The 16,982-nt window shown below is 37.8% G+C and overlaps 2 protein-coding genes across 2 annotated transcripts in view; one reads left to right on the top strand and one right to left on the bottom strand.

Annotated features, from left to right (window-relative positions):
• The window catches only part of cwf19l2 (CWF19 like cell cycle control factor 2), a 47,344-nt gene extending 36,011 nt beyond the window's left edge, over positions 1-11,333 (bottom strand). The window contains exons 1-4 of the mRNA XM_056264134.1: positions 11,222-11,333; positions 4,944-5,054; positions 4,031-4,147; positions 3,758-3,868 (exon numbers count right to left, since the gene is read on the bottom strand). Of these exons, the coding sequence (XP_056120109.1) occupies positions 3,758-3,868; positions 4,031-4,147; positions 4,944-5,054; positions 11,222-11,314 (432 nt within the window). The 5' untranslated portion in view covers positions 11,315-11,333. The remainder of the gene's footprint in view (positions 1-3,757; positions 3,869-4,030; positions 4,148-4,943; positions 5,055-11,221) is intronic.
• An 843-nt stretch (positions 11,334-12,176) lies between these two features.
• On the top strand, positions 12,177-16,746 carry LOC130097310 (gastrula zinc finger protein XlCGF8.2DB). The gene is made up of 2 exons (XM_056264110.1): positions 12,177-12,353; positions 15,744-16,746. Exons 1-2 carry the CDS (start codon positions 12,248-12,250, stop codon positions 16,727-16,729), a joined length of 1,092 nt encoding a protein of 363 aa, XP_056120085.1. The 5' UTR covers positions 12,177-12,247; the 3' UTR covers positions 16,730-16,746.
• Positions 16,747-16,982: the final 236 nt, after the last annotated feature.

Genomic DNA, 16,982 nt, shown 5'->3' with positions numbered 1-16,982 from the left:
GGCTTTTAGCTCAAACATGTGCAGATTTGGAGAAATATTGATAGATTCTCATAGGTTTACATCAGACTTCTATAGACAGGAATAATATTTATTGAATTTATACCCAAATGCGTCGATGTAATCATTTTGAGCGCTGTATACTCTGATTTACTGTGTTATCCATTCATACTGAAGTCTGGGGCGCTGTTGCACAGTAAAGTCCATAAATGGATCACATGAAGAAGAGCCATAATCATGTGACATTCAGGAAGTCCTGATACATAAACAAAGCTATCCGAGATCGCTGTAAAGTGCAGATAAAGATGTTTTGAAGACAATAAACATGATTGCAATGATATTTGATTTACCTGTGTTCTTCGAGTCATGTCAGGTATTTTCATAATAATAGATTATATGTATAATGTAATGCTAATCGAGATAGACTTTCAAATTGTGCAGAATACAATAAAATAATATATTTTCTATCTGATTTTTTTATCTGAAGCCAAATCAGATTACAGAAAGTTATTTAAAACACTCGACTTGCGCTATAAAGTAAGTTGGAGCACAAACATAGTTTTATTCTCATAAATTGTCGTGTATTGAGGGTGTGCTAAGCTAACATGCTAGCTAGTACTGAGCACCTGCTACCTAACTTCGATGTAATTTTTATGATTTTTTTTCTAAATAAGAATGCTTACTGAAATGTTTCGTTTTTCAAAAAGGGCATTTGATACAGTTTCACTGTGAAGTGAGAACTTTTATAAAATAAATGAGGGATTGAAACAGTGTGAATTGCTAGTCGTTAGTGATTATAATGCAGACAAAAGAAAAGCATATTTAGAGCAATAAACAGGCTGGAGAGGTGTGAATATGTGCAGGGGAGCCTGAGACTGAATGGGACTCGTTTTTGCATCACAAAACAATAGAGGCAATAGACTGAATAGATGCTTATAAGATGACAATAAACACCAGTCTAATCAAAATAAAGTCATATGACATGATCTTGAAAAACATTGAACTAAATACAGAGTTTTAGACTTATCATCTTCAGATTTTAAATATAACATGGTTAGACATGTGGCTTTAGCTGCAGTGCATTTCTAGATTGCTACAATGCCAACTTCAATTTTATTTTCATGAAGATGTTTCATAAAAATAAATGTATAATAACTTTACAAAACTTTGAAGCTATTTATAACTATTTTTTTTCATTATGACAATAATTAATTCTACATTTACAATAAACTTCCAGGTGTCAGCTTTCAAATGAGATCTTACTTGTGCTTTTAGTACAAAGGGTTCATGAACTGTATCTGTTTCAGTTTGGGAATGCCATATCTGGGGATTTTTCAAAAATGGGCTTGAAGCTTAACAGGTTAACGCGGAATCTAGCGGGAATCTAGTGTTAACGCGGAATCTAGTGTTAACGTGGAATCTAGTGTTAACGCGGAATCTAGTGTTAATGCGGAATCTAGTGTTAATGTGGAATTGGCCAATTAACGCGGAATCTAGTGTTAACGCGGAATTGGCCAATTAACGCGGAATCTAGTGTTAATGCGGAATTGGCCAATTAACGCGGAATCTAGTGTTAATGCGGAATCTAGCGGGAATCTAGTGTTAACGCGGAATCTAGCGGGAATCTAGTGTTAACGCGGAATCTAGTGTTAATGCGGAATCTAGTGTTAACGCGGAATCTAGCGGGAATCTAGTGTTAACGCGGAATCTAGTGTTAGCGCGGAATCTAGTGTTAACGCGGAATCTAGTGTTAACGCGGAATCTAATCTAGTGTTAACGCGGAATCTAGTGTTAATGCGGAATTGGCCAATTAACGCGGAATCTAGTGTTAACGCGGAATTGGCCAATTAACGCGGAATCTAGTGTTAATGCGGAATTGGCCAATTAACGCGGAATCTAGTGTTAATGCGGAATCTAGCGGGAATCTAGTGTTAACGCGGAATCTAGCGGGAATCTAGTGTTAATGCGGAATCTAGCGGGAATCTAGTGTTAACGCGGAATCTAGCGGGAATCTAGTGTTAACGCGGAATCTAGCGGGAATCTAGTGTTAACGCGGAATTGGCCAATTAACGCGATATCTAGTGTTAATGCGGAATTGGCCAATTAACGCGGAATCTAGTGTTAACGCGGAATTGGCCAATTAACGCGGAATCTAGTGTTAATGCGGAATTGGCCAATTAACGCGGAATCTAGTGTTAATGCGGAATCTAGCGGGAATCTAGTGTTAACGCGGAATCTAGCGGGAATCTAGTGTTAATGCGGAATCTAGCGGGAATCTAGTGTTAACGCGGAATCTAGCGGGAATCTAGTGTTAACGCGGAATCTAGCGGGAATCTAGTGTTAACGCGGAATTGGCCAATTAACGCGATATCTAGTGTTAATGCGGAATTGGCCAATTAACGCGGAATCTAGTGTTAACGCGGAATTGGCCAATTAACGCGGAATCTAGTGTTAATGCGGAATTGGCCAATTAACGCGGAATCTAGTGTTAATGCGGAATCTAGCGGGAATCTAGTGTTAACGCGGAATCTAGCGGGAATCTAGTGTTAATGCGGAATCTAGCGGGAATCTAGTGTTAATGCGGAATCCAGCGGGAATCTAGTGTTAACGCGGAATCTAGCGGGAATCTAGTGTTAACGCGGAATCTAGCGGGAATCTAGTGTTAATGCGGAATCTAGCGGGAATCTAATGTTAACGCGGAATCTAGCGGGAATCTAGTGTTAATGCGGAATCTAGCGGGAATCTAGTGTTAACGCGGAATCTAGTGTTAATGCGGAATTGGCCAATTAACGCGGAATCTAGTGTTAACGCGGAATCTAGCGGGAATCTAGTGTTAACGCAACGCGGAATCTAGTGTTAACGCGGAATTTCGCGGAATTTTACATATTTGGAATGAAATTCTGGGGAAAATGCAGCCGGGGGAAGCAAATCTGGGCGACACAAGCCCTCCCGTCATTTCAGCTCCGATGACGGCATCAAAACAATGAAAGCATGGCGAAGCGGCTCTCCACGGCTCTGCTTTCGTCGGCGAAAACGTTAAGAAACTCAACGCTATAAGCCCTCAGTACCGAGCCGAGCAGTTCGCACGTGACTTTTATGCAGTGTTTCCCACACATAGACTAATTCGTGGAGGTGCGCCACAGAATCAACACCGGCCGCCACATATTGCGTTTCATTCATTTTGTTTAACGCTATTTAAAACACGCAGCGCATCAGTTGCATTTCCTTTCCCTGCTCTCCCTCCGTCTCTCTGTCACTCACACGTCTCTCTCTCTCTCTCACACACACACACACACACACACACACACACACACACACACCCACCCGTGCACGTCTGTCTATGAGGTGCCGGACTGGACAAAAGCGAAGTGACACTGCGCGAGAGAGACCGAGTGTGTCCGAGAGCGCGCTCGACAGTGCGAGTGTAATTTTTATTTAAACTTATATAAACTAATATAGTTTATTTTCCTGGACAGTTTAAAGCTCATAACCATATTTTGTTGTTCCTTGAAGTACTTAGAGTGCAGTGTTATGTTGCATCATGCAGTATTTGTGCTGAAAAGTAAATGTCTGTTACCTCAATAAATTTAAGGTCATTCCTATTTTATTTGTGTGCATTTTAATCATTAACATTAAAGGCACACTCTTTTTACAACTAAAATAACAGTAAAGGGTAAAAAAAACACTGAATTCCCAAAAATTAAAATGGAAAAAACGGAATAGGGCCCTACATTATCCCTTATATAGACTAGGATCTTACTTGGCTAGTACTGGCCACTGTCGATGTGGGCGTGGCCTCAAGCTCCGCCTTCCATGGCTTGTCTCCGCCCCCTGAAGGAAGCTGGGCCTCCACCCACTCGTCCTCCGAGTCCTGAAAACAAATAAGGATCAACACAGGAAAGAAACGATGTTGTACGCTACCCCAACTTGCAAACGCCGTTGAAATTCACTGCAACATTTTAGTCATGCAACCTGAAATACCTGGAGAAAAAACTGATTAAATGTGGCGTTGAAATGTGGTTAAAGCACATACTTTAGAGCTGTCACATGATGCATTTTCCTCTTTCTTGGCTTTCTTCTTCTTCTTCTCTTTCTTCTCCTTTTTTGCTTTCTTTTCCTTTTTCTTTTTCTTGTTTTTCACTGCATGCTCCTGAGTGCAAAAAAACAAACAAAATGTGAATCCGTTGTGGAGAGAAACATGCACTATCACAATGTATTGTTAAAGACAACATGAAACTTCTTCTTTCGTAGCATTTTACCTTCTACAATATGATATGTATTCACAGCAATATCGAGTCGGGACTTGACTTAACGAATCAGGATTTGACTGGATTGAGAAATTTAAGGTATTATTGACCAATAGGATTTTTCCCTGTCGGTGTGGCATTGGTCAAATCAGATATGGCAACTATATTATAATTTCCATCCAAAATTGAAGGGTCAGTAAGCTATTTTAAGAAATCAATACTTTCATTCAGTAAGGATGCATTAAATTGATCAAAAGTGACAGCAAAAGCATTTATAATGTTAAAAAAATACTTTATTTCAAATAAACGCTGTATAAACTTCAAAGAAAATATGAAGCAGCTCAACTGTTTTCAACACTGATAATAATCATAAATGTTTCTTGAGCATCAAATCATCATATTAGAGTGATTTCTGGAGGATCATGTGACACTGAAGACTGGAGTAATGATGCTGAAAACTCACAGGAATAAATGACACTTTACTATATATTCACATTGAAAACTGACATTTGCAATAGTAATAATATCTATGTTTTTACAGTATTTTTAATCAAATAAATACAGCCTTGGTGAGCCGAAGAGACTTCGTTCAAAAGTCTCATTTTAAAAATCTTACCAACCGGAAGTTATTTTATGAATCATCCTCAATAAAAAAATGTAAAAAATTCATCATCATCTTTAAAGAGTTTGACCTCTGACCTGGCCAATCTGCTGCAGTCGCAGGTCAACATCGGGAAGCATCCATGTGTCTTCACCCCTGGCCTTCCTCTCGGCCTTCCTCCTCTCCTCGTTCTCATACTTCTCCTTCGCCTACAAACAGAAACAGGAGAGGAAAGCGGATGAGGATTCATTACATTAAACTGTCAGGTGGTTGGTTTTGACATTGGCTGTCATGAGGCCATTATAACTGAGTCATGACTCATGAATATTTTTCTTGACCTCAACTACAGTGGTACACATTGATTTTGTCATTAAAATGTTATAATGGCCTTATGACAGCCAATGTCAAAACCAACCACATGACAGTTTAAAGTAATGTCAACCCATAAAGTGGTTTCTTAAGTTTGATAATTAATCTGCTATGTCATGTTTATGACAGGTTGTGTTGTCTTAGTAATGTCAAGTTGTCATGGCAAAGACACTGACAGGTTATGATGTATTACTTTATGTCAAGGTGTCATAACAAAGACATCTCAAACAATGTCATATTTGCATTAAAAATGTCATAATTGAGCGAATGACACTTAATGACAGTTGTCATAAACATGCATAAAACCTCCTTCATATTCATAACATGTGTCCTGTCATGTTTATGAAGGTGTCATGTCAGTCTTATGCACACACACCCCTTCAAGTAAAGTGTCACCACATTTTATCCAAGTTATTTATGTGCAAGTTTTTGAGAAAAGTGAACTTAATACACAAGTTCAGTCTATAGGGCCTCAGCGTTACTTTACAAAGTGACATGTAACAGGCCTTGATGACGTTGTCATCTGTACGTGAAAAACGCAAATTGCATCGTTGTCGTGTAAACACACCCTTAAAGCAAAAACAATGGTCTGACTTTAGATTTGCTAAATTATGCTACATAAGACACCAGAACAAAAACACAAAAAACATCAGAAGACTGAATAAAAAGGCAAATTCACTCTCTGCCACTAGGGGGCGCTTATGGAGAAGCAGTGGTTTCCTTGGTTACCGCCGTACACAAAGCAGAGCTGCGCTTATAAACACTACTTTTAATGGAGGTAAAGGCACGTTCACATTAAAAACGATAACAATATTAGCGTCCACAGCGGCGGACGATATCGTTCTGTTTATTCTAAGTCACTTTAAATGCTCACGCTCTTTACAGCAGGATGGATTCTGATTGGCTGTCGATGTTTTTATCGTTCAACAGCTGGAAAAAAATCGTTCTGTGATAAAACTGATATTGTTTCTCTAGCTGTGGTGTGAACTCTGCTATTCTTAATATTGAAAACGATTTTTAGAACAATTTCTTTATTGTTATCTTTATAGTTATCATCATTGGTGTGAACGAGCCTTACGAGGAAAAGAAAATGCTATCAAAACTTTACCAAAGACAGTCAGATCCCTTCAGAGATACCTTCATATAAACCCCTCACCTCCAATTCAATATTATATTTTTCTTACAATGTTTTGAGCATCACGAACAGTATTTTCTCTGTTCTCCTGGTCTCTGTTAATGTTCTGTTTACAGACTTCCTATATTTCCACACGAATGACATGACAAATGACGCAGTTTCTGTGCATGTCCGGAACAGAGATCGGCCAAAATAAAACAAAAAACAGTCCGGTTAGGATTTATGGCCGGTGTATCTCTAGATAACACAGACACATAATGTGTTTTTTCATCAATGGTTCCATCAAGAACCTTTAACATCCATGGAACTTTTCCATTCCACAATAGGTTCTTTATAGTATGAAAAGGCTCCAAATATTATTTATTTTTTTAATCTTCTTCGCAAAGAAAAAGAAAAAAGAAGGTATTTTTAAGAACTGATCACTGAAAGGGTCTTTGGGGAACCAAAAATGGTTCTATGGCATCACTGCCAAAAAAAAACAAAAAAAAACTTTTGGAATCTTTTATTTTTATTATTTAAGAGTTTGAAACGTTTTTTTAAACTATTATTTTTATTTTTATATTTTATTATAGTTTAAGTCATTTTGTTGTGTGCTTATGTCATTTTTGTTATTGGTATTTTTATATTTCTATTTAGCTGTAATTTATGTTTATATTAGTTTAATGATTTTAGTACTTCAGCTTCAACTTGGTAATTTCAGTGAGTTGCCAAGACAACGTTTATTTTTATTTAAGTCTTTCAAGTTTAAAATTGTCACCTAATATTTATATTTTGGCTTTAATTCAATTACAGACAATGATTTGATAGCACTTTACAATTAGGTATCATTTGTTAACATTGAAAACATTTTTTAATCTTCGTTAATATTATTTTATATAAAACATTTACTAACACATTATTAAAATCAAAAGTTGTACAGTTGTAGTTGTATTTACTAACTTTAACAAAGATTAATACATACTGTAACATAGTATTCATCATTGTTAGTTCATGTTACATTAACAAATGGGACCTTATGTAAAGTGTTACTAAATAGGTTTTAGTATATGAGGTTTTAGAGTTACAAGCAAAAAACAAAAACACCAAAGAGGAAATCAGAAAATAAGGAAATTATGTTGAATTACATGGCAGCAACTTTAAATAAATGTTTAAAGGCCAGGAAATAAACCAAATAGAACTAAATAGAAGAGCTGTCTGTTATCAGGCGAGGGCAGAGTTTACTGTCCTGTTAAACTGATGATCAGTGATGTTTATATTCATGTGTAAAGATGTATATATTGCTAATCATCATTAGACATCAGGAGGGGAACATGATCAACCTGGACATTATCCAGAGAAAGCTCTTATTTACTGGGGTTTACCTGCACTGAACATCTACAGGTGACTGCCAATTTCATGCAAATTTAAAAGTGATGCATATCATTTTTATGTTAAGAAAGAAGCTTACAGAAATAGCTTCAAATATGTACATTTACATATTTGAAGGCCTGGCTGATTAAAAACAAAGAGCATCAGAACTCACTGCAAAAAGGAGGAAAACACTTTCGTTTGAACTTTTCTCATAATAGCTCATATTGTACAAACATAAATTGCAAATATGTTTATTATTAATTACCTATGTTATCATTCAAATTCACACTTGTGGATGACTGTGTTCATCAGCACTATGGACTGGTATCGCCCCCTAAAGGGAGTTTAATGCCAGTTCAGCTCAGAACTAACTAGTGACCAAAAAAAAAAAAAAAAAATTAAAATCCTGTCAGATTTTCAAAAACATGACGATCACAAAACAAAAAACAAATTTAAAGTCCCCCTGTGGTGAAAATCCAGCTTTTAATGTTGTTTATATGTCTATGTGGTGTTTTTAATATGCTTTAAGACACACCATGTGTAAATTCATAAGTCGGCAGCATTGCTGAGTATTTCCTCCTTAAAACTGCAGTGAACCAAAGACAGTCTCAAAAACACGGTTTGAAATCGCTGGTGTTTCTGACGTCACAAACGACCTTGTAACCAATCAGATCAACGTGTGATCGTCAACCAGTGGATCTCTGAGCTGAGTGAGTGAGTGGAGGCGGGGCTCATCTGCATATTCATAGAACCGCGCATACTAAATGAGGCGAGGGTGTCGAGTTACATTCAAGATATTTTAAGGCAAGCACACAAGAAAAAAAAACCTTTTGAATATGTCATTTTGGTGATCAAAGATGAGTTTTAAGGGATAAAATGATTGACTACAGGGGGACATTAACAGTTTAGTTCCTATAGAGTGTGTGGAGTAGGGATGCAGCGATTACCGGATTTCACAATTAACCGCGCTTTAAAACGTCACGGTTAATTAATCGTAAAGACTATGCTACACCGCGGACGGCACGGAACGGAACTTTTGCACCTAACACAAAACGAAAACAAAGTTACACCAGCGGTGCACCAGCTTAAAGTGTCGTGCTCGTCAACCACTGAGGGACTAAGCAGCGACGCTGTATTTCCACCGAAAAAAACGCCTTAAGGGCCTGTTCACAGATCGCGTCTTTTGCGCGCTCAAGTTCATTTCAAATGTAGGCGCACGGACGGTATCCGCGCTCATAATGGAAGCGACGCGCTCGTTTTTTCCAAGCGCGTCCGCGCTGCATCGAGATAAAAACATCTCAACTTTTCAGAATGCCGCAAGCGCACCGTAAGTCAAGTGACAAGAACCAACAGAGCGACGACAGACGCCTCCGGAGCGCAACCGCCCTAGCGCTTTGGAAAAAGGAGAACGCGGCGTGCAACTTTCAGCTTCCAGTGCAACGTAAAAAAAACAACAACAAAAAAAACAGCGGAATGTTTTGGTTACGCAAGTCTGTGGAAAACAGAATGTGACGTGCTTTCAAGAGTTTCAGTCAGTGAACATTTAACTTAATATCCTATTGCTTTCTCCTGTCTGTGTTGAGTAAATGTTAGGCTTTGTAGTTTTAATATGCCCACACTAACATAAGATCAGGGCCGTGTAGACTTCTAGGACTAACAATTAACTGCATTTCAGTTATTAATAACACTGCATGAGAGATGTTCTCAGTTTCTTTCTATAATTTGTACTCAAACTTCAAACAAACAAACCAAAATAATGAGATTATAATAGATGATTTCCTAAAGGCACATGTAAAATTTGGATTAATAATTAAAAAAGAGTATTAAAAATAAGTACAATAATATTGGTGGATAACATTTGGACTATATTTGTTTTCTTTTAAAAGAAATACATAGGCCTAATATTTAGCTTGCATTTAATTCAATAGAGCCAAATACTTTGTTTATTCTTATTTTCATTGGGATTTATTATCCCTTTATAGTATTATTTATGTTTTTATGTCAAATACCAATAAGATATTGTTTTCATGTTTTCAAGTTTTCTACCTCGGGTTGAAAATAAATTTAGAACAAACTAAACACTTAATAATTTTGTGATCTATTTCAATCAAAGAGTCCTGCAGCCTTTGACTTAATTTGTTATTTTTAAAAGAAAAATGCTGGATGTTTACAAAGCACTTCTCTTTAATTCCAAAGGAAGAGATTGATTATTGTTTGTCATTTTCTAATTTTGTACTGTGTTGTGGCAGCAATAAATAACACATTAAAATCTAGTGTTGAGTGTTCATGTGATATTATACATTAGTAGTGTTGTGAAATTAAGTGATGCATAATAATCGTGATAATCGTTAAATCGTGATTATTTCTCAGACAATAATCGTACTTACAAAATCTGTAATCGTTGCATCCCTAGTGTGGAGTGCATTGCACTAGTAGGAACATATATTATATATAGTATCACCTACTACTGAATACAGTCACCACTGTGAACACGGGAAATCTCGAAGAATCTTTCACAGTCAAACTTGACTTTTGAGAAAAACATGGCGGATGATGTGCAAGAAGAATGTCCTCGGGTCCCCCCCAACACAACTGATCTCTGATCATAACTATGTATGCAACATATTGGATATTTATGATATGAGACTGGTGCGGCCCTGACGTTCTTCTGAGCAGATTCAATCACTCTTAACACACATCATACCACGGGAAAATCTGGTAAATCACCCACACACACTACAAGATAATCAAGACTTTACCTAGGATTGTCAGAAGGGGAGAATTGGGTCCAAAATCGGCTCGTTATCATGTAGTGTGTGTAAGCCTTTAATCAGCCATTATCATGCTATTTTAAGATGATGATGATTGTGACTACTTTACAAAAAATACTGACATTTTTCTCAATGGAAGAAAAAAATTATTTTGAATATTGTGTGATTTCATTTAAATTCTGAGAACATTTAATTTGGCATGATTAAATTATATAAAAGCTTTACAGTGATTTGTAATGTATGACGTCGATGTGTATTTGATGATGTACTACGTCAGTTCTCCTTAAGTTTAACGTTACACTTAATGTTTGATCACCAAAGACAATAACGTTATACTATTTGGTCATTATGAAATATTGTGTGGGCTTGGCCATCTTTCTTAAAAATTAATGACACTTGCTTTAAAGTTAAATCTGATATTACTAAGTGTGCTTACTAAATTAAATCTATTCAATACAAGTCGATGTTCATAATTAATGCAGCCAAATATTGACGAATATCGGCAAAAATGATAAATAAATCACCTCAGAGGTTGAGGAATCACCAGCTATAAGACATCTGATCACAAAACATAACTGACACAAAAAACATGCATTCAGAAAACGGTAAATTACTGAAAGTATGAATGAGATGAGATGAATGTAAACAGATCTGTTAAAACAACAATCGCTTCTAATTCTTGTAGGTCTTCGAGTCTTAAACCGACTAAATCAGTTGTTAGATGTTAGTTTAAAGTGTTTGTTTGTTTTACCTGTTGTAAAACGTGTGCTCGTTCTTCTCTTTTGGACTCTTTTCTAGATTTAATGCTGTTTGAGCTCTCAAAACTCACACCGAACGCTGCCATGATGCTGTCGCAAACGTGATCTCACTGTCGTAAACATCTACCGTAATGCGACACGAATGCGACATGTCGCTTGTTCCCCTCCAGGTGGCGCTGCCGCTGAATTCTCAAACCCTAAGGTGCATTCAAATTTAAGGACGTTTTTAGACATTTCAACCATGTTATTATCATTTAAAAACAATGTTTTCTTACTATGTGAGATACGAACAAATATTCCATGCATTGTTAAAACGCATTAATAATAATGATAATAAAAAAGCAGGCGTAGTACGGTACGGTAAGTGTTTACGACAGTGGAGAGCATTAGCATTATGAAATTATATGATGCGAGTTTGAATCGCAACAGGCATTAAATGCACAAAATCCGGACGCGAGACGAGAGAGAGAGAGAACAAATACTACAAAAGGTAAAACAAATAAACACGTTAAAATAACAGTTATCTGTGTGTCTTTAATCTGTTTTCTTACAACATCTGATCTGAGCTCTTACTGTAACATTTGTCAGTATCAGCTTAATTCATTATATGCGTGTAAATTAAGCCTTTTGGGGCTAATGTCATGAGATTAATTAATGCATGTATTTTTGTGATTTATGTGGAGATATACCTACTGTTAGCTGTCATCACTGTAATCTCCATCAACGTAAATTATGACTAACAGTATCACTTGGATTTTGATATGTTGTGTTAAAAATAAAATCAAAGCATATTATAGACATCCTATATTATTAATTATTTGGATGTAAACCAAAGTATGCTCTTAAATGCAAAGATATATAATGAAAGTAAGACAAGAATACAATAACTGTGAAATAAAATTGTAAAATAAGACAGACACGTGTATTATTTTTGACTTTGGCAGACAAGATCATACATCACCTGTCATCCTACAAGAGAGGAACAAACAAGCAGGTGTAACAAGTGAAATATATATACTATGTATACCATAGTAAAGACAGAGTTTGTCGAAGAGGAGATTGAAGACATGAGTGATCCAGAACCATCCAGAATAAAACATGAAGATACTGAGGAGGAACAAACAGGTTGGTGTCCATTCTTGATTCTTCATTGTTGATGGTGGAGGAACATTAAGGTAACAAAGCTTCAGTTCAGAATTTGGTGGCTGAACTTAAGCAATCATTGGTAAATACCCCAGCTAACAAAAATATGACTTAGGGCGTTTTCACACCTGAAAGTCCGCACCAAGGTCCGAACCAAAGTTCACGTTTTGATACTTTTTATACTTTATACAGAAAGTTTTGGTTTGGTTTCACACTGCAATTATGCGAGCGCACTAAAGAACTTAACGTGACACACTCGCGTCCTGTCGTCATCATCTGTGTGGGCGGCATCTTGACATTGATTGGTTTGTAAATGGACGTGCGTCTGACGTCAGCGTGTCGTCAATTCGGCAGGTAACTTTGACAACATGAATGAACAGACGCATATCGTTGCAACTATATTGTTATTTTTATGGCATAATTACCTGCAGCACCAACTATACACAAGGCTAGTTCAAATTCGCCAAATGAACGTCCTCGTCGTGCGAACATTTTATCGTCGCCGGCAGGAAAGGAGGAGAAGACTGCAAGTTGACTTCTTATTATGTCATCAGACCATACTTCAATTAAAAACCTCGTTTCCTCCTCTCCCCATGTGCCACGGCTCATTTGTCCTGTCACCTTCTGTTTTTTTCAGCTATGCGGGAACCACCGGAGCGTCCTGTAAAAGGTCTGAAAGTCCGAACCATACAGAAATGCTTTCACACTAGAAACGAACCAAACCTTTGTTCGGTTTGATCCGGACCGAGACTACCTCTTTACGTTGGATCAAATTTCATCTGTTTAGGTTAGGGGTAGGCTTCACACCTGTAATTTTGATTCGGACCAAACTGAAAAGTCCGAAAGCCCGGACCAAACAAGGTAGGTGTGAAAGGGCCCTAAGAATGTTTTGCAAAAGTATGAAATTTCAGTTCTTTAAAGGGATAGTTAACCCCAAAATTAGCATCATTTACGCACCCTCAAGTTGTTCCAAACCTGTTTGAGTTTCTTTCTTCTGCTGAACACAAAAGAATATGGGCAACAAAACAGTTGATGACTTCCGTAGTGTGGGAAAAAAATACATACAACTATTTGGTTATCAACATTCTTCAAAATATCTTCTTTTGTGCTCAGCATAACAAAAAAACTCGGTAACACTTTATTTTACAGTGTTATTGTTACATATGTGTAATTACTATAGTAATAACTATTTATTATGCCTAATTACATTCAACTAACCCTCAACCAAATCCTAATCCTACAGTAAGTATATGTAGTTAATTATTATTACTCAGTACTTAAATGTATAATTACACTGTAACAACGACACCTTAAAATAAAGTGTAACCAAAAACTCATACCGGTTTGGAACAACTTGAGGGTGAGTACGCCTAAATGATTTTCGGGTGAACTATCCCTTTAAATGTTTTTTTTTATATGTATATTTTTTATACGAATGTTAAGGGAAGATTCCATAATTTTAGAAACATTATGGGAATGTTACTTTTGAATGTTCTTCTGAAAAAAGTAGTAACATTTAAAACAAACTTCCAACTAAAACACTTAATAAATAAAACATACCATGAACGTAAAGCTTTTGTGCTTAGGTTTTGAGAACATTATTAAGACCGGGGAAGGGTTGCACAAGCCATTCTTAAGTTCTTAGTTAAATTAGAACATAAAGACCATATTAAAGTGGAACTAACTCTGTACTTTATTCGGTTGCACCATTTGTTCAGGCAGAAAGTAGCTTGTAGGTCGTAAACCTTCTGTAAAGTAATGCGTATAGTTGCATATTATGACGTTTACCCTCAATGATCCAATAGCAGCCTTTAAATAAGTGAGCAGAAGTGAATGCTGTGAATTTAAGTTTATCCCTGATTCCAAGTTGTGGCCTTATGGTTAGATAGTCGGACTTGTGACCCAAAGGTTTAGAGTTCGCGTTTTACGTCAAAACGTGCAAAGGGACCTAAATAACTGAACAAATTTTATATTAACATTACTGGAAGAACGTTTGTTCACAACTTTGAGAGAACCTTGTCTGAACATTATCTAAAGTTCTGAGAACATTCTTTGTTTTCGCAAAAAAAATTACACACCATTTTTTTTAAAGGGTAACTAAACACTAAACCAACTTTTTTTAATTAATGATCTGTAAGACTGGGGCTTTATTAGTGCTGTTCATTGATTCGAGTAACTTTTTTGACATTTGGGTATAAAGTGTTTTAATTCTACAATATATGGTGTAAAAACGTCTGAGTGCTGCCCTCTTCAGGTTGAACGGTGACTACTGCAGTTAAATTTTCCTATTGGATGTTTGCGGTAGTTCGTGATGGTAGCGATGAGAGCTGACGTAAGCAGGTTTCAGCTTACCACGCCCTTGGCAGTATAAAAACCATATTGTTTCGTCAAAACCACTGTAGTGAGTCAGGAGTTGGAATTGCGAGTATTGAAAACGATCAGGATAGAGTATCCGTTCATCCCCTCTATCTCCGCTGGGCTCCGCCCACTTTTCCAGCATTTTTCAAATATTGCCAGTGGGTGGAGCAGAGACTATTTATATAGAGACATGCCACTTCCTCAATCCTTAATACAACTATTTAGGGAAAACCCGTAACGCCAAAGATGGTGGTTGTGTGCACATGCCCCGCCCCTCCCGCTGGAAAGCCAATCGTCTGCTTTTAACAGTCAAGCCGGGAAACATTTAAGCCTATCGTCTGGTTCCACTGACGCATGCGCACAGTTGAGGTTTGGAACAGCGTAAAATACGTTACTGTTTGAAAAGGCGGCAGATTTGATATGCAGTGTATGTGTGAGTTGTGTAAAAATCAGACATCCCAAGTCTCCCGGAAGTTCCGGGACTCTCCCGCAGATTGATAGCGAATCTCCCGGAAACTAGAGCGAGGGAGCAAGAGCTCGCACATACTGTGCTTCAAACTGTGTAGCGCGCGCACGAGAGAGAGGGAGAGAAGCCTTGCGCATGCGTAGTAAAAGTATAACCTGTGGGGAAAAGGCGTTTTAAACCTTATTTTGGGGCAAAGTCATCAAACTTTTTCAGCGATTTTTATCATATTCTACTGCTGTTTCTATACATGCAGTTTTTATGTCCCGGTGACCAGTGAAAGTGCAGTTCTGACTCTCTGCCCATTCATTTAGATAGGAGCCTGGTCTTGTTAGTCCGAAATAGCTGCCCGGAGGCGTTGCCAAGATGGCGGCCGAGTGGCATGACTTGCCTAAAAGGACTTTGGTGGAGTCAGGCTCTGACCAGGGGTTTAGTTACCCTTTAAATGATTTTATGAGAATGACAATCTAATTTTAGCACATCACATGCATGATATACATTTGTTTATTGAACTGATTTGGTATGTATTATGTTTTTTGTGTTACTTGTAGACTTGACAGACATAAAAGAAGAAAGTGAAGAACCGAATGAGGTGGAGGAGAAACATCCATATCAGGAATCTTTAATAGCTGAAGAAACATGTTCAAAGACGGAGAAGAACAAAACTCAAAGAACCCGAGCCAAAAACTCCTTCACGTGCCCTCAGTGCGGAAAGAGTTTCACACGAAGAGACAGCCTCAAGGAACATGTAAGAATTCACACGGGAGAGAAACCTTTCAGCTGCCACCACTGCGGGAATAGTTTCACGCGTAAAGAGAGCCTGAAGTATCACATGCGAACTCACACCGGAGAGAAACCCTACATGTGCCACCAGTGTGGAAAGAGTTTCACGTTTAAAAACAACCTCAAGGTTCACGTAAGGATCCACTCCAGGGAGAAGCTGTTCATCTGCCCTCAGTGCGGAAAGGGCTTGACGTGTAAAAAAAGCCTTAGGGACCACATTAGGGTGCACACTGGAGAGAAACCGTTCAAGTGCCATCGCTGCGGAAAGACGTTCAAGTGGGCGCACAGCCTCAATAATCATCTGCACTCTCATTCTGGGTTGAAGCCTTTTAACTGCGTTTATTGTGGTGAAGGTTTTACTTCATCCTCCATTCTGAAAAACCACCTGAAGGTTCACACAAATGAGAGGCCGTATGTGTGCTCTCTGTGCGGAAAGAGTTTCATATGGCCAGGCAATTTTAAAGAGCACCAGAAAAGACATACGGGTGAGAGAGATCACGTGTGCTTTGAGTGCGGCAAGACTTTTACCACAGCTAAACGACTGAAGGAGCACCAGAGGATTCATACGGGGGAAAAGCCTTACAAGTGCTCACACTGCGATAAGAGATTCACTCAGTCTGGCTCGCTGAAAGTCCACGAGCGAGTTCACACTGGAGAGAAGCCGTACCACTGCCCAAACTGCGGGAGGAGTTTCTCTCAATTGACAAATCTTATCACTCATATTAAAAAGCATTGCAAGAAATCATCACAGTGAGAAGGTATTTTCATGTCCAAGTGTGGATGAACTGAATATGTTTCTCCCAAGCGGTGTAAAAGAGATTGGTATGGTAATGGATACGGCAATGTTAATGTATTTGGTTTTGGTGGAATGGATCTAGGGCTGTCACTTTACGTTCGAAAATCGATTACACAATCGATCGGACCACCCAACACAAGTATCGAAAACGAAAATAGGGAATCGATTTTAAAGGCCCTTTTTTTTTTTTTTTTTTTTAAATGTGTTTTAG

This window comes from Rhinichthys klamathensis, unplaced genomic scaffold, assembly GCF_029890125.1.
Source record: "Rhinichthys klamathensis goyatoka isolate OS25496 unplaced genomic scaffold, OSU_Roscu_1.1 h1tg000216l_1, whole genome shotgun sequence".
Classification (NCBI taxonomy): domain Eukaryota; kingdom Metazoa; phylum Chordata; class Actinopteri; order Cypriniformes; family Leuciscidae; genus Rhinichthys; species Rhinichthys klamathensis.
The sequence above is the reverse complement of the archived record's forward strand: the minus strand, read 5'-3'. Positions and strand labels throughout refer to the sequence as shown.